General features: G+C 36.0%; 1 protein-coding gene across 1 annotated transcript in view; it reads right to left on the bottom strand.

Moving 5' to 3' along the window:
• Positions 1-18408, bottom strand: part of POLH (DNA polymerase eta) — a 46575-nt gene that overhangs the window by 3628 nt on the left and 24539 nt on the right. Inside the window, exons 5-10 of the mRNA XM_051997040.1 lie at positions 11436-11605; positions 9985-10088; positions 7662-7781; positions 6812-6935; positions 6251-6316; positions 3377-3546 (exon numbers count right to left, since the gene is read on the bottom strand). Coding sequence (XP_051853000.1) covers positions 3377-3546; positions 6251-6316; positions 6812-6935; positions 7662-7781; positions 9985-10088; positions 11436-11605 — 754 coding nt within the window. The remainder of the gene's footprint in view (positions 1-3376; positions 3547-6250; positions 6317-6811; positions 6936-7661; positions 7782-9984; positions 10089-11435; positions 11606-18408) is intronic.

Below are 18408 nucleotides of genomic sequence, written 5' to 3'. Positions count from 1 at the left end.
CTGAAGATCAGAAGAGATGTGCCTTGATCAAGGTCATGTGGCTGAAGTGGGATTTAGAACTCAGGTGTCCCATAAATTTAAAATCACTACTAAGACAGAAACTTCTAAGCTTTACCTTAACATGTGAATACGTAGAGGATTGTATTTTCTCCTTTTGGTGGTCCTCAAGCCTACTGTAGATAGGCAAGGTCCTCTGACTGCCTACATGGAGCAATCTTAATTCTAGGTCTCATCTCAGTGATGCATTTCTTCTAAAGGTCAGGATCAGGAAACACTTGCTGTTATAGACATTATTCTTTCGAAATTAGTGCTTGTCCACTGTACCACCCTTTCCCACTTATGGCCTCAGCTTAATTTGTCTTAAGCAGGACATTTCCTGGGCATATATAATTTTTTTCCCCCTTAAAGCTTTTTATTTTTCAAAACACATGCATGGACAATCCTTCAACATTAGCCCTTGAAAAAACCTTGTGTTCCAATTCCCCTCCCCTTCCCCTTCATCCTCTAGATGGCAAGTAGTCCAATATGTGTTAAACATGGTAGAAATAATGTTAAATCCAATATCTGCATACATATTTATACAATTATCTTGCCACACAAGAAAAAGCAAATGCAAACCAAGAAAAAAAAGAGAAGCAAAATAAAATGCAAGCAAATAGCAAAAAGAGTGAAAATGCTATGGTGTGAACCACACTCAGTTCCCATAGTCCTCTCTCTGGGTGTAGGTAGCTTTCTTCATCACTAAACACAACTGGAACTGGTTTGAATCATTTCACTGTTGAAGAGAACCATGTCTATCAGAATTGATCCTTGTATAATCTTGCTGTTGCCGTGTATCTCCTGGTTCTGCTCATTTCATTTAGCATCAATTTATGTAAGTCTCTCAGGCCTCTCTCAAATCATCCTGGGTTGTTTTTTACAGAACAGTAATATTCCATAATATTCATATACCATAGACTTATTCAGCCATTGGATTGGGCATCCATTCAGTTTCCAGTTACTTGCCACTACAAAAAGGGCTGCTGGGTATATAGTTATTTGGGGGATTATTAAAAGGTCATTGATAATTCCAACAATATAATGGATTTATATATGCAGACTATTAGCCATATTTTTTGTAATCATATACATAAAAGCCAATAGCCAAGTATATAGAATAATAAGTGATTTAATCTTCCTGATAATCAGAATCTTTTCGTTTGATTCAATTCATCAGGAAGGGTTAAATATAGCTATCAGACGCCAGTCTTAGAATATCCAAACTGCTGTTGGTGTCAGAATGGATTAATGTTATTGGATCATTACAATCCAGAACAAGTCTCTTTTTAGTTCTCATGTTTCATGTTTACCTGAAGTTCATCAGTAAAGAGTATAATTCAATCTGAGAATATCATTAAGCCCTCCCTAAGGTCTGGTTCTCCAATGATGGAGAGGAGGATGTTTCTGGTTATCTTCTCTAGCACTGCGTTCTCATCAATCTATTGTTCTTAATTTTGGGAAAGGGGGTCAGAATACTGCTTACTCCTCGTTACTTTCAGATTTTCCCTTTATGTCCACCACTCAGCAAACTCTCTTTCTTCAAAATCTGTGAAATCAACATTTTCCACTCAGTCCAAAATATGTGGTCATCATAGTAAGCCAATTTCAGGTCATTCTCCTAACTGGCTTTCTAACTAATTCCAACTCATAAATAATTTCCCAAGGTTCCTCCTTACTTCGTCTCTTGGTAAGCTCATCAAGTCCCATGGGTTTAATCTCTATGCAAATGGCTCAGTTATATAGGATATTCTAAAAATCAACACACACACTCTCTCTCCCATGAGCTTCAGCCAAAAATCACCAATCGCCTATTAAGATATTTCAAGCTAAATGTCTTAGAAGACATCTCAAATATAATACATCCAAACTTAAACTCATCTTCTTCTAAAAAGATACCAATCATCCAGATTTATAACCACAGCATTATCCTGGACTTCTTACTCTTCTTTCATCCAACATATCCATTCAGTTACCAAATTTCACTTTCTTACCTCCATCATCTCTCTCAAAGTTAACCCTGTTCTGTTTACTTCCACAGCTACCAACTAGTTCAGGCTTTCATAATTTCTTGTATAAATTATTGCAAGTTCTTATGATTGGTCTTCCTGCCTCAGATCTCTTACTAATCCAATCCACTTTTGATACTGTTGCCACCTAAGTGAAGTTTTGATTATATCACTTCTCTACTCAACTTCATTGGCTTCCTATTTCCTCTAGAATAAAATATAAACTCCTCTTGCTTAGCATTTAAAGCTCTATATGATCTGGCTCCACCTATCTTTACAGTCTCTTTAGTTATTACTCCCTCCCCCACACCCTGTGGTCCTACCAAATGAGCCTTCTTTCTGTGCATCCTACAGGATGTTCCATTTCAGTCTCTGTATTCTACCAGTTAAGCTCTTCTCCCTCACATGCATTCCTTCTTTACCTCCACTTAAGAATTTCAAGCACCATCTTCTGTAAGATGATTTTTCTTGATTCCTAATGCCCCTCCCTCTCTTTTTTATTACTTTATATTTTTTTTACATGTTTATTACTTTAGATTTCTACCACGTGAACTTGTAGTCTTTCCCATTAGAATGTTTAGTAGCACCTTGTCAGTAAGGACTATTTCATTCTTTTGTCTTTGTATCTCACACCTAGCAGAGACTGAAACATAGTAGGTACTTAATAAATACTTGTTGATAGATTATTCTGAGCTTAAGACTAAAGAGGAATGTGGACCCACATTACTACTAATAGATACAATTAGAGATACCTTTGAGAAAGAAAACAGATACTTTAAAGTTATGCTAATTAGGTAGAAAAGTTCTGAGGTGTTCTCCCTAAATGATTTATTCCTAGGTGACATAGTCTAAGCACATAATGATTTATCTGCAGTAGGGCTTTTAACAGCTAGCCTCAGTTCATTCTCAATCTTTTAACCAAATCACGGGAATAAAAATATTTGGGATGAAAGATGGAAAAACTGCAGCTTGCAAAGTTGCAGCTCTACATTCCTCCTAGAGCATATGACCACACTACTCTAGGTTGTGGAGTTCTGCTAGGCAGAGGAATAATCATTTACCAATAAATACTGGAGCCTACCCCCGTGGCCAGTTATTGTATTCTACCTAATGTGAAAGTTAGGACATTTACATATTGTGTGCATGAACATGCATGTGCATATGTGTAGTGAGGTTAAATGGCTTGCCCCAGGTCTGTCAACTAGGAATCATTAAGTGTCTAAAGCCGGATTTGAACTTAGGTCCTCTTGAGCCTCCAAGGCTGGTGCTCTATCCACTGTGCCATCTAGTTGCCCCTGACCTATCTTCACAATAAAGAAAAAGGAACTCACCATTCAGCTTTAATTCCAGCAGTGTTACAGTTTCTGATAAGAGCAAATGCATCATTACTCATCCTATGGGCATCATAGCAGACCAGAGCACAGCAGCGGCGCAGGCTGCTGAGACGTCTGTCTCCTTGTACCCGGATGCTAACTGTCAGCTGTGTGGCCACTCTGTCATTCTGTGGATGGGAGGGAAGAGGAAGGCAAAAGTGAAGCTGTGATACACATTTGGGTATTTATAATTTCTAACCAAGTATATAGGCAAAAATAAGAATAATAAAAGGCAATATGTAGCCAGTACATATTCCAGTGCAAAACAAGTGCTACTGAGAAAGAGGTAGCAGCTAAACTGCATCTAAGGATAATGAAGATTTTGAGATACAGGGGAGAGCATTCAAGACAAAAGCACTGGCATGAGTGAAGGCACAGTGTGCCCAAGAAGTGGCAAACAGTCTACATGTTTGTGAAAGGGTCTGTCTGAAAGGTGTCCAATCAAAAAGCAACAAGTAGTATGGACTGGTTCTATAATGAAGCTTGTCCTTTATGGGCTTCTCCACTAAGTGAGGATAGATGCTGTCGTTACCTGCTCCTAATTTTGTATATTGGTAGGAAATACAATTTAGAAAAATCTGTTTAATGCATAATCTTCAAGAAGTGACAAGGAAAAACTAAAAAGGGAACCTTTTCTAAATCCTTAAATTCTAGGAATCCAAAAGTTGCTGATGTTCATAATATTGAATATTTTTTAAGAGAGAGAAAAAAAAAGCAAAAGTTTTAGCCTAATGTATCAAAATATTGTGGCAAGATATGTAGAGGTGAGCCCCAGTCAAATTGTTGCTGTTCAGTCAACTCTTTGAGCCATATCCAGCTCTTACCCCTTTTGGGATCTCCTTGGCAAAGATATTGGTTTTGCCATTTTCTCCAGCTCATTTTTACGGATAAGGAATTGAGGCAAAAAAAATTGAATTCAGGAAGATCAAGGTCCTGTGTTCTATCCACTAGACCACATACCTGCTGCAGTTCAAATAGGGTTCCATAAAGCCAACTTTAAAAGATATTACAAATTAAATGAAAAAGGATTTATATTTATATAATGTAAGGAAGAGAAACAAAATAGAGGAATAAGAAATAATGGCTGTAGGGCCAGGAGATCATTATATACTTACAATACTCTATGATGACCAATTCTGATGGACTTGGCCATCCTCAGCAATGAGATGAATCAAATCAGTTCCAATGGAGCAATAATGAACTGACCCAGCTACACCCAGCAAAAGAACTCTGGGAGATGACTAAGAACCATTACATTGAATCCCAATCCCTACACTTTTGCCCACCTGCATTTTTGATTTCCTTCACAGGCTAATTGTACAATATTTCAGAATCCAATTCTTTTTGTACAGCAAAATAACGGTTTGGTCATATATACTTATTGTGTATCTAATTTATACTTTAATATATTTAACGTCTACTGGTCATCCTGCCATCTGGGGAAGGGGGTGGGGGGAAGAAGGGGAAAAATTGGAACAAGAGGTTTGGCAATTGTCAATGCTGTAAAGTTACCCATACATATAACCTATAAATAAAAGGCTATTAAAAAAAATAATAATGGCTCTGTGTTTGAAAGAAAAGAAACAGTCAAAAGCTAGAGTTATAATACCTTCTCGGCAATTTGTGAAGAGTTGTCCCTAACACAACGTGTTAAAATCCTCCGTTAAAGAAGGGAAATTTGAACCCTACATAGAAGTTTTCCAGAATATTCTCAGATAAGTACTTTGTTTCTTGCATCTACATAGGGCTCAATTCTGACGTAACCCTCTCTAGAAAGAAATTTCTTTTCTCTGGGAAGGATTTTAATGGACAGAATCTCTCTTTAAAGCACTACTAGAGGCTTGAGAATATACTAATTTATGATATGAAAGTCATTTAACATGTCAATGTTACAGGCAACTCTCTTCACAAACTGCAGAGAAGGTGACTATCTACCTACATGGATGAATCAAGTTCTCTAAACCATTGAAGTCACAGGATAGTTCTTAACCCAGTCTCCGTTAGCTTTCTAATTTGACATTAGACCAAAAAGGAAGTGAGAAAAGAGTGACACTGAGAAAAGAGTGACACCTTGTGGTCACCGTCAGATCCAGCAAAACCAATCTCACTATCACAGATAGCACTCCCTGTCCTTTTAATATAGGCACCCACTGCCCCAGTTAAAAGATAGTATTCTGGGTACACTGTGAGTTAACCCATATTTTTTTCAGAAAAATAAATGGTAAAATACTATATAGAATTAAGGAACCATAAAAAGCCACCTAGTTCAATCTTCTCATTTTGTAGATGAAAGAACTGATGTTTGGAGATCAACTTGTCCAAGGGCACACAAAGGCAGAGTTGGAGCTAGAATCTAGTGGTTGGCCACAGTCTTTTCACAAGGCAAAAAGAAATAGTGGTGGTCTCCCATTTTTCATCTTTAATTCCAATACTGTGTTACTCCTTTCCCATGACCACTTTTTGGAGACTGGTGTCCCTATCCCAATATTACTTCCCAGGGGGCTGATGTTGTTAGAATTAGACCCTGGGCCAAAGATTGGCAGAAACATCCCAAAGCTACTGGGTAATTCAGGGTTGCAGCATGTGGAGTATGTGGAAAAGGCACAATAGAGAGGACCACTGTGACATGGGAAAGGAAGCAACTTTAACCTTTTAAATAAGCTTAAATATAATGATGCTTGGAGGAAAGTGAGGGAGAAGGGAATGGCAATCCTACTTTTAAACCTGAAAAACACTCAGCAAGGTTCTAGATTCAAAACTTGTTTCAAAATCAAGCTTCCTAGAATATCCCTAAATCCATAATAAAGGTAAAAAGAAGAAAATGTTTCTTACATCATTTCGGTCTTTGATCAGTCTTTCTTCTAGCTCCTGGGCTAACTGGAGAAGCCACCACTGGATCTGCAAAAGGAACATGTGGGATTCAAAATTCATGAGTAACAACAGTGAACTTAACATGATAAGACATAGAAAGCCCAGACTTGTTCAGGCCTTCAACTGCACAGATATAGGCAGTATCCTAAGGACTTATTCAAATCTTACCACTATTCAATACTATTTTAGCTTATGCTAAGACACTTTGCAGATGCTCTTAACATTCTATCTGGTGGATTTTAGGCACATCATACCCCTATGAAACTCAGCACAAAATTCCTTAGGGCTATCACTTTTAAACTTCAAAAATGAAAAATTCCAACTAGAATTCTAATCAAGTTTTATTTACTTGGGGGTAGAAAAAAATGAATTTAATAAATTCAAAATTTAACATCAATTTTCAAGGTCTAAAAGGAATATCTATTACCTTCATATTCTACAATGTTGCTTAGAACAATTAGATTCCTAACTAAGCAACAAATCTGTAAAAATGGCATTTTCTCCCTGAGGATGTCTGCCTACCTGTTCCTGGGTAGCCAGCGCTATTTTCCCTGGGAAATTTTTACTACAACCAATGGTCTTGGGTAATTGCCTGGGTTTTACTGGATCGTGTTCAATCCCTCTGCACATGGCATACAGCCAGGATCTAATGAAGAGAAAAGGATAAAAGCTGAAGGTAAACTCTAGTCCTTGGCCCATTTCCCTAAGGCAAAGAAAAGTAAAAAAAAATTGTCCACTAATAGGTTTTGTCTTTCCCAGAGAACTTTAGTGTACTCAACTATGGAGGCAAACTCTTCTAAATCCAAGCTAGTATTTGTACTTTCCCATAGATTTTAATGTATGTGTATCCTAACAGAACCTATACCTATAATAAAGGAGCAATCTTCCATTCCACAACTTTTCTGACTCTCAGGTTTCCTTTATTCCTTAAAAGGGGGGGGGGGGGGGGTGGTGTTAATATATCTATAGTACTAACCTCACAAGGTTGCTGTGATTTATATGTAAAGTATTTTGCAAAATTTAAAATACTATAATCAGGTTTTTTACTCATCTGCCTTGCAGTGTTACTGTGAGGATAGTGCTTTGCAGACCTTAAGGTACCATATATGTGAGTTATCATCATTGTTATTTCAATACCATGCACAAATGAGGCAGTAGAATAAGAATAGCCATGGGCTGGAACTCAGTGATTTTTTAAATTAAAACTTCCCCAAAGATATGAGAGGAAAGAATACAGAAGATATTTAAATTAAAGCAACCCACAGTGATCCAGAGACAAGCCTAAAGCTTTCCTGGGAGCTTTTGTCCAGAGAAATTTTCTGCACTGAAATTAGCACACTAGAAATTACCCGCATATAAATAGACTACTTACCCATTCTTTTCCCCAAAGTGACTCTGGAGCTGGAGTTCAGTAAACTGGGTTAGTTCACCCATATACTCCACTCCCAGAGTATCAATAACAGAAGCTCCCAACTTTCCTCCAAGATTACGGCTGCCAAAAGAGGGAAATAGAAAACAAAGATTATACAGATTAAGGCTTAGTCTAGTTAGCAGACAAAAGGAAATCAAACTTGGGGGTCAGTGGATCATTGGGATAGCACATTTAGAGCTCGAAGGGACCAATCCCTTTCTTATAGACAAGGAAATTGCAACCCAGAGAAGTTAAGACAAATAACGATGACTCAAGAGCAATTCAGACTGACTTGGCTCTTTTCAACAATGAGATGATTGAGGCCAGTTCCAATGATCTTATAATGGAGAGAATCATCTACATCCAAAGACAGGACTCTGGGAACTGAAGTGGATCACAACATAGCATTTTCACTCTTTTTTGTTGTTTGCTTGTATTTTATTTTCTTTCTCTTTTTTTTCCCCTTTTTGATCTGATTTTTCTTGTGCAGCAAGATAATTGTATAAATATGTATATGCATATAATATAACATATTTTAACATGTTTAACATATATTGGATTACTTGCCATCTAGGGGAGGGGTGAGGTGGGGGGGGAGGGGGAGAAATTTGGAACACAACATAAAGTTCAATGGTGAAAAATTATCCATGCATGTTTTGAAAATAAAAAGCTTTAATTAAAAAAAAAAAAAAAACCACAATTAAGGCTAGGGTAACATAACTAGTAAATGTCTCAGCCAGAATTCGAATCCAGATTTATCCTATTTATGTAGCTTGAAGGCCCTTATTTCACTTGCTTAAAATATCTTCTCTAGTAGTCTCCTGCTATCCAAATCTTATAATTAGCTAAAATTCAACCTCCTCTATCACCTTTTCTGACCATCTCAGGTTGATAGGACTTTTATCCTCTGAATTCCTATACCAATAACTTATTGATCATCAATTGCCTTGTCTTTATTCAAATTTTATACTTATTATTCAAGTTTGGGGATATAAATCTTTAGGGTTAACTTTTTGAGGTTAAGGAATTATGTCTTATATATCATTATGTGTCTTATAAAACTGAATAAATACTCAATTATAAGGTATTATTTTCATAAGAAAAGACAAAGGGGGAAATTTCAGAAAAACTGGAAAGATTTGCATGAATTGATTCAGTGAAATGAAGAGAACCAGAACAACCTTAATTGACATTGTAAAAATACATTATTTTTAAAGATTTATGAATGCTAATAAACCCAATGATCAACCATGGCTTCAGAGGGTCATAAAGATAATGAATGCAATATAGTCCCTGCCAGAGGGGTAGATAGACTAAGTAGGCAGAATGCACATTTCTGGAAATGACTAACTTGGGAACTTGTTTTGCTTGCGACTCTGCATGAGTTAAAAAAAGTTTTGTTGTTCTTTTTTGTTTTCCAGAGGATGGGAATGAGAGGAAAAGAACATGCTTGTTAATTCCTCTAGTTAATGTAATTACCCTTTGACTCACAAATCCTGGTCCCTTTGAATTCCAATAGAAGATCCAGACCTGTCCCAGCCCTAGCCAGATCTGAGCCAACTTTGGGGCTACATCCAAAAGCCCCTCAAGCTAAATCTCCCATTATAAAAGGGAGACGCTGGGACCCCCTCTTAACAGAGATTCCAAACACGCTAGCTATGTGAGGACCCTCTGTCCACTGGATCTTCTGTCCAGTGCCCTTCTTATACTTTAACCTTGCTTACCCAATAATAAATCTCTTTTATCAATCTAGCTCTCGGGCCAATAAATGCTTTTACTGAGGACTAGACCTCATTTACACATATACTTGCGCCAAATCCAGGAGGGTTGCAGGGGAGCTTTACTTGACTTCCTGTACCCCAAACCTGCCACTAGACCTCAACTAAACCCTAATTTCATTTAGGTACCCCAAATCTAGACCTCAACAGAAGGAAGTAACATTCTTATTTTGTAACCTAGTAACATTTTGGTAAAAAGTATCATGGGAAGGAAGGAAGTTACATTGACTGATGATTTCAATTATCTATGGTATTCTTTGTCCACATATTACCTTAGATAATCTAGAATAGAATGAATATTCAGTTAAATTTGTTTGCTTTGGAAACTTTTCTTCAATGTTCCTTTTCTTCCACTTCCCTCATTTTCTTGCAACCTATTTTTCACAGGTTATATAGATTTGCCCTCTTCCTCCTTCCTTTACCTCCGCCTCACCAAAAGGCAGAGTAGAACTCTAGGCCACTTTTACTCAAGTTTGAATAGAGAAAATTGCCCCCTAAATACTTACATTTTACTAATAGGCAGACGACTGAAGAGTTGTGGGACAGACCCATGTGACACCAGAGTTTGGCGATTGGGTTTGTTTAGTCCACAGGCCAGTTTTGCCAGGATCTGAAGCATGGAAACAGCAGAGAAATTTCATTACTGTCAATCTCATCCACACAAAGGGCTAGTGAATGCAGAAACATTCTAACTATGTGTAGCCATAGCTTAATTAATGGTTTGCATATTACAAACAAAAATAAAACCTGAAACTCAAGATCTTTAAACTTTTGTTTCTCATGTCCTCAGTGGAAAAAAAATTACAGAGTTCTCATCACTCTCACTATTCTCCCTACATTTCTTCCACCTTCAGCTTTCTCCAAATCCTCCCCCATAATTCTGTCAATCTGGTATCAAGTATCTATCTGACTGGTATCTACATGCTACTTATCAACCCTTTCTTCTTAAAGTACAACAAATTAATGGTACAAATAAGATTTCAAAGGGACTATTTAAATGTTCAAGGATACTTAAGCATTTGTGTTACATGTTTCCAACTACAGATTACTAAGTAAAAACAACTATTTATATCGATTTAAACAAATATCCTAAATATTTACATCAGGCAATACTTTATTAGCCTCGTTTGAATTACTTCGTTTGAATTATGTAATTACATTACATAAATGTAATAATCACTTATAATTTAAACTCTTCAAGTCAGATTAGCATCCTTCAATTTGGTCTGGATACTTAAGATTTTATTGTACACATATCTCTTATTGGTTGTATTAGAAAATAGGGAGGGAAAGTGGAGCTCACAATATACATGATGAGACTATATAGTACAAAGAGGCAATAGGCTATCTATAGCCAGAAATAATAAAGTAACATATAAAACTCTTACAGTCAAGCAATAATCTTCCCCTTTTCCTGAAAATATGTTTACTTAGTTCTGATTTTTAGCATACTGGGGATATACTGAGGCTCATATTTAGGTGTCAATAGGAAGCAAAGAGGGAACCTTATTTTCAAACAATTACAATGGTCCAAATATAGGCAACTTTTGAATATAAACTACATTGCAAAAACTGAGATTTCTTTAAAAGAAGGGAAACAGGCATAGACTAAAAAACATCAGCTACATTTAAGTTTCATACGAGTTAAGATTTAGGAGGAGAGTGCTTCCCATACTTGGACCAATGTGTTGTTACATGTTCACAATTATCTAAATGGTCCTACCATTCTTGCTCTTGTTTCACAAAATTTTTTCCCCTTGAGGCAATTAGAGTTAAGATTTGCCCAGGGTCACACAGATAGGAAGTGTTAAGTGTCTGAGCCCAGATTTGAACTCAGGTCCTCCTCACTTCAGAGCTGGTTTTCTATCCAGTACACCACCTAGCTGCTCCTGTTTCACAAAATTTCACAAAGATACCTGTATTTCTCTTTGAATTTGCCCCTATCTTTAACCATCACCTTGTTGTGTGAAATCCCAGCTGAGCATTGAAAACCAGTTTGCCTCTCTATAGCTGCTCTCATTTCCTCCACAATTACTGCTCCCACAGTGAGCTGCAGGTCTGGAGAGCTAGAGTCATCAAAGGGAAGAGACTCAAGCCACTGGATTACTCCTTGCTTTCGAATTTCATCTGAGAAAGGAGTAAAAGAATGTCAAAATAAATAAAATATACTCTACCTCAAATCAGTGCTGCTCTTAATTGTCGTAAGAGGAAAAGTCATTAGTGCACAGATTCTATGGACATAAGCTAGTTTGCTAGAATAAAAGATACCTAGACTCCTACTAAGATAGACAACATGAGGTACAGACAGATTTGCACTTTGCTTCTATTCCAGGAACCTCAGGCTTTCTATGTACTTTAAATGGCCCTGACATTTGAAAAATATTGTACATGAATAATATTTGTGTAGGTAAGCCAGACCAAGTGTGGTTTTAACTTAGCTTAAAAAGCATCTGAATAAGATTGAAGAATCAGGTGAAGAAAACTCCATCTATGGTATTCAAAGCAATGAATCCCTACTGCTTTTTCCAAACAGAAGGATTCTCAGTGTAACCATGAATTCTCATGGTTAAATATATGTTCTTTTGAGTCAACCTGCAGATTGTCATGAATAACAGGAAGCATAAAGTATATCTGTTCTAAATAGAACTCCAAACAAAGTCATTTCTCACCTGCCCTCCTAACCCCTGTTTTCACATCTGATCCTATCCCTGGTTTGGTGGATCCAATAAGAAAGCATTCAAAATCCAGTCAAATCATAGCCTGAACTTTATGCTGGTAAACACATTTTGTTTTTTTAAGTTTTTTTTTCTTTTCTTTATTAAAGCTTTTTAATTACAAAACATATGCATGGGTAATTTTTCAACATTGATCCTTGCAAAACTTTCTGTTTCAAATTTTTCCCTCCTTCCCCTCACCTCCTTCCCTAGATGGCAGGTAATGCAATACATGTTAACTATGTTAAAATATGTGTTAAATCCAATATATGTATATATATTCATACAGTTATCTTGCTGCACAAGAAAAATCAGATCTAGAAAGAAAAAAACCTTAGGAAGGAAAACAAAATGCAAGCAAACAACAACAAAGTGTGAAAATACTATGTTGTGGTCCACAATCCATTCCCACAGTGCTCTCTCTGGGTGTAGATGCCTCTCTTCATTACTGAACAATTGGAACTCATTGTTGAAAAGAGCCAAGTCCATTCACAACTGATTGCTGTATAGTCTTGTTGTTGCCATGTATAATGATCTCCTGGTTCTACTCATTTCACTTAGCATCAGTTCATATAAGTCTCTCCAGGCCTCTCTGAAATCATCCTGTTGGTCGTTTCTTACAGAACAATAATATTCCATAACATTCATATACCACAAATTTATTCAGCCATTCTCCAATTGATGGGCATCCACTCAGTTTCCAGTTTCTTGCCACTACAAAAAAGGGCTGCCATAAACATTCTTGCACATATAGGTCCCTTTCCCTCTTTCAAGATCTTTTTAGGATATAAGCCCATTAAAACACTGATGGGTCAAAGGGCATGCAGTTTGATAACTTTTTGAGCATAGTTCCAAACTGCTTTCCAGAATGGTTGGATTCATTCACAATTCCATCAACAATGTATCAGTGTCCCAGTTTTCCCACATCCCCTCCAACATTTGTCATCTTTCCCTGTCATCTTAGCCAATCTGACAGGTGTGTAATGGTATCTCAGAGTTGTCTTAGTTTGTATTTCTCTGATCAATAGTGATTTGGAGCAGCTTTTCATATGACTAGAAATCGTTTCAATTTCTTCATCTGAAAATTGTCTGTTCATATCTTTTGAACATTTATCAACTGGAGAATGGCTTGATTTCTTATAAATTTGAGTCAGTTGTCTATATATTTTAGAAATGATGCCTTTATCAGAACCCTTGAATGTAAAAATTCTTTCCCAGTTTATTGCTTCCCTTCTAATCTTGTCTGCATTTTGTTGGTACAAAAAGTTTTTAACTTAATATAATCAAAATTATTTTGTGATCAGTAACAATCTCTAGTTCTTCTTTGGTCACAGATTCCTTCCTCCTCCACACAGATCTGAGAAGTTAACTATCCTATGTTCTTCTAATTTATCTATGATATCATTCTTTATGTCTAGATCATGAACCCATTTCGACCTTATCTTGGTATATGGTATTAGGTGTGGGTCTATGCCTACTTTCTGCCATACTAGTTTCCAATTTTTCCAGCAGTTTTTGTCAAATAGTGAATTCTTATCCCAAAAGCTGGGGTGTTTAGGTTTATCAAACAGTAGATTACTGTAGTCACTATTTTGTCTGGTGAACCTAACCTAGTCTACTGATCAACTACTTCATTTCTCAACCAGTACCAAATGATTTTAATGACTGCTGCTCTATAATGTAGTTTTAGATCTGGTACAGCTAGGCCACCTTAATTTGCTTTTTTTCCTCCACAAATTCCCTTGAAATTCTTGATCTTTTGTTCTTCCAGATGAATTATGTTGTTATTTTTTCCTAGATCAGTAAAAGTTTCTTGGGAGTTTGATTAGTATAGCACTAAATAAACAGATTAGTTTAGGGAGTATTGTCATCTTTATTATATTCTCTTGACCTATCCAAGACCACTTGATCTTTTTCCTATTGTTTAGATCTGACTTTATTTGTGTAGAAAAGTGTTTGTAGTTTTGCTTATGTAGTTTCTGACTTTCTTTTGCAGATAAGACTCCCAAATGTTTTATACAATTGACAGTTATTTTAAATGGAATTTCTCTTTGTATCTCTTGCTGATTGATTGTGTTGGTGATGTATAAAAATACTGAGGATTTATGTGGATTTATTTTATCTCCTGCAACTTTGCTAAAGTTATGAATTATTTCTAATAGCTTTTTAGTTGATTCTCTGGGGTTCTCTAAATATACCATCATATCATCTGCAAAGAGTGATAATCTGATTTCCTCATTACCTACTCCAATTCCTTTATTTTCTTTTTCTTCTCTTATTGCCAAAGCTAGCATTTCTAATAAAAAATTGAATAGTAATGATGATTAGAGGGCAACCTTGTTTCACCTCTGATCTTACTGGGAATGGTTCCAGTTTATCCCCATTACATATGATACTTGCTGATAGTTTTAAATAGATGATACTATTTAAGAAAAAGTCCATTTATTCCTATACTCTCTAGTGTTTTTAGTAGGAATGGATGTTGGATTTTATCAAATGTTTTTTCTGCATCTATTGAAATAATCATGTTTTTTGTTAATTTGGTTATCGATATAGTTAACTATGCTAATATGCTAATAGTTTTTCTAATACTGAACCAGCCCTGCATTCCTGGTATAACTCCTACTTGGTCATGGTGTATTATACTGGGGATGACTTTCTGTAATCTTTTTGCTAATATTTTATTTAAGACTTTTGCATCAATATTCATTAAGGAGATTGGTCTTTAATTTTCTTTCTCTGTTTCCATCCTACCTGATTTAGGTAACAGAACCGTATATATCTGTGTCCTAAAAGGAATTTGGTACGAGTCTTTCATTCCCTATTTTTTCAAATAGTTTACATAGTATTGGGAGTTAATTGTTCTTTAAATGTTTGGTAGAATTCATATGTAAATACATCTGGTCCTGGGGATTTTTCTTAGGGATTTGATTAATAGTTTGTTTTATTTCTTTTTCTAAAATTCTATTTAATTTATTTCCTCTTGTGTTAATCTGGATAACAGATATTCCTCCATTTCACTTAGATTATCAAATCTATTGGCATAAAGTTGGGTAAAGTAATTCCTAATTATTGCTCTAATTTCCTCTTCATTGGTGTAAAATTTTCCCTTTTAATTTTTAAGACTAACAATTTGATTTTCCTCTTTCCTTTTTCTAATCAAATTAACTAAAGGCTTATCTATTTTGTTGGTTTTTTCATAAAATCAATTCAAGTTTTATTCAATAGTTTTTTTTTTTTTACTTTTTTTTATTAATCTCTCCTTTTATTTTTAGAATTTCAAGTTTGGTATTTGGGTGGGAGATTTTAATTTATTCTTTTTTCTAGCTTTTTTTAGTTTCAAGCTCAATTCATTGATTTTCTCTTTATTTTATGCAAATAATCATTTAGAGATATAAAAATTTCCCCTCACTACCACTTTGGCAGCATCCCACAAATTTTGATATGTTGTCTCATTATTTTCATTCTCTTATATGAAATTATTGTGTCTATGATTTGCTGTTTCACCCATTCATTCTTTAGGATGAGATTATTTAGTTTCCAATTACTTTTTGGTCTATTTTCTTCTGGCCTTATATTGCATTTGATTTTTATTACATCATGACCTAAAAAAATGCATTTATTATTTCTGCCTTTGATTTTGAGGTTTTTATGCCCTAATATTTTTGTATTTTTGTCTTTTACAAAAGGCAAAATTGCCAAACTGCCTGCTTGCAACCAGGACAGAGTGGCCTAAGAGGCTCATAGAAGATTGCCAAGTCCATGGAAGCTACAATGCTCTGACTCTCCATTCCAGCTTCTTGCCCTGGTCTCCCTATACTGTGGTCTGAGTTCAGAAAACTGTCCCCCTGCCTGATTGAAACAAACCTGCTCTGAATTTCTTCCAAGGTTATCTTTTTCTAGAAATGCGTTGTACTCCAAATATTTGTGGATTCTTTGACTTCAAAACCAGTTTAGAGGCTTAATCTGCTGTTGATTTTAGAGAAGGTCAGAGGATGTCATAGAAAGTTGTGTCTGCTCTCCACCATCTTGGCTGGTAATACATTTTGTATAACTTTTAGAGGTATGGGTCACAATCCTGGTTTTAGGTAAATGATTTAAAAGTCAAATAAGACAGACTGGAGACTGGGTGAATGTACTTTGTTACTCAATTCTAAATTAATAGTTTTAAAGAAGCAAAACTTGATTAAATATTTAAGGGGTTGAGTTATAGGACATTAGGTAATACTAGTTAGAATGAATAGGATGAAAAAAATAACAAGTCATTTGGATGTTGGTAGTTTAAAGAAAGGCAGTATAGAAATGACATCTGGAAATCATGCAGAAGTCTGACTCTTGTATTAGCAACTACTTCATTATCTAGACACTGTGACTAAGTATATTTAATTTTGTAAACTGTTAGGTTAATTTGGAATTTCTCATTTCATTCCAAACATAAACCTGAGTCAGATCTAGCTTCCCCCTGCCTGAAACCATTATTATATTTGCTCCAACCTCCCTTTCCTCTCTTCAGTTTTGATCCTATTGTTGAACAATTCAACTCTGCATTGTCCTGCCACCTTTGATTCTTGGCCCCTTTATATCCCACATTGCTCGTTTTTGCTGCTACCACTTTACCCTTTGTCTATGCTGCAACTGGAGTGCAAGATGTCACAATTTTAGGGGTATATTGATAACTGGAAAATGTTCAAAAGAAGGGACCCAGCGGATGGAAGGAAGCTTGGAATCCATGTCATAGGAATATTTGTGAAAAGAACTAGAGCATTTATTTGGCCTGTAGAAGAGAAGCCTCAATGGAAACATAATTGTCTTCAAATATATAAAGAGCTGTCACGTGAAAAAGGGATTGCAGCTTCTTCTGTTTGGCTCTAGAGGATAGTGTCAGAAGCAATGTGTGGAAGACGCAAAGAAGCAATTTTTACCATTTCTATCAGGAAAAACTTCCTAATGATTAATTAGGCTTATCTGGGAATGAAATGGTTTGCCTCAGGAAATGACAGGTGTACCTTCATTGAAGATCTTCTAGCAGAAGTTATATGACAACAGGTCAAGAAGGTTGCAGTGAGGTTTCTTATTGGGTATAAATTGCACTAGATAGCTCCTGAGATACATTCCAATGCTGAGATTCCATGAACCTTGCCCATGATGTTATTAACTTTAAATAGTAAAAAGGATATATTCCTATTTTTCTTTCCTCTTTCCATTTGTGTCTCCTCAAATCTCAACTCCACTGTTAAAGTACTCTTCAATCTGATCTCTTTTTGCATTTTTTTTACTTCTCACAGAAACTTGGGATTTCTCTGGATGTTTAATCTCTGGGCCAGTTTTCCCAGGGCAAACTGTACCTTTTCCAATGTGACCTAACACACTGAACCAACCTGAGGAGTTGGCATACTTTGGGCTCTCCATTGTACCACTACCATCATTCAGCAATCTCTAGTCATTCAGGATTTACCACATCTGTCTATTTCAGTTCACCTGATACTATAATCTACTGCCTTCCAGATCATTATTTCCTGTCTTAAGGAATTTAGTACTTGACACAAAGTTTCTAACTCTCCAATCCAATCCTTGTTCTGATACTTTGAGACTTCAATTTAATAGTGAGGTCCTTTCAAATACCCTAGGGCCTCCCAGTTCATCAACCTCCTTAGCTGCCATGAGCTACATATATTTCAGTCACCCACAAAGTTTTTATACCTTATGCTTATAGGGGCAACATCTATTAAGGCTACCATATAAGGTGGTCTAGATTTTCTTAAAATGAATGAAGGGTAGGCTACTTTTTCCTTAAAATGTGCTGAAATTTTCCTTAAGACTTAATTGGCATTCTATAAGAAACGATCAGCGGGATTTAAGAAAGACCTGGAAAGACTTGCATGAACTTGTGCTGACTGAAATGAATAGAACCAAGAGATCATCACACATGGCAACAAGATTATGTGATGTCAAGTTAGATGGATGTCACTCTTTTCAACAATGAAGTGATTAAGGCCAATTCCATAGACTTATGCTGGAGAAAGCCATCTGCACCCAGAGAGAGAATTATGGAAATTGAATGTTGATCACAACACAGCATTTTCAGCTTTTTTGTTGTTTGCTTGCTTTTTGTTCTCTTTCTCATTTATTTTTCCTTTTTGATCTGATTTTTCTTATATACAGCATGATAAATGTGGAAATTTTTAAAGGAAGAAATACACATGTTTAACATATTGG

This window comes from Antechinus flavipes, chromosome 4 (genome assembly GCF_016432865.1).
Source record: "Antechinus flavipes isolate AdamAnt ecotype Samford, QLD, Australia chromosome 4, AdamAnt_v2, whole genome shotgun sequence".
NCBI lineage: Eukaryota > Metazoa > Chordata > Mammalia > Dasyuromorphia > Dasyuridae > Antechinus > Antechinus flavipes.
This window is presented reverse-complemented; position numbering and strand designations above follow the sequence as displayed.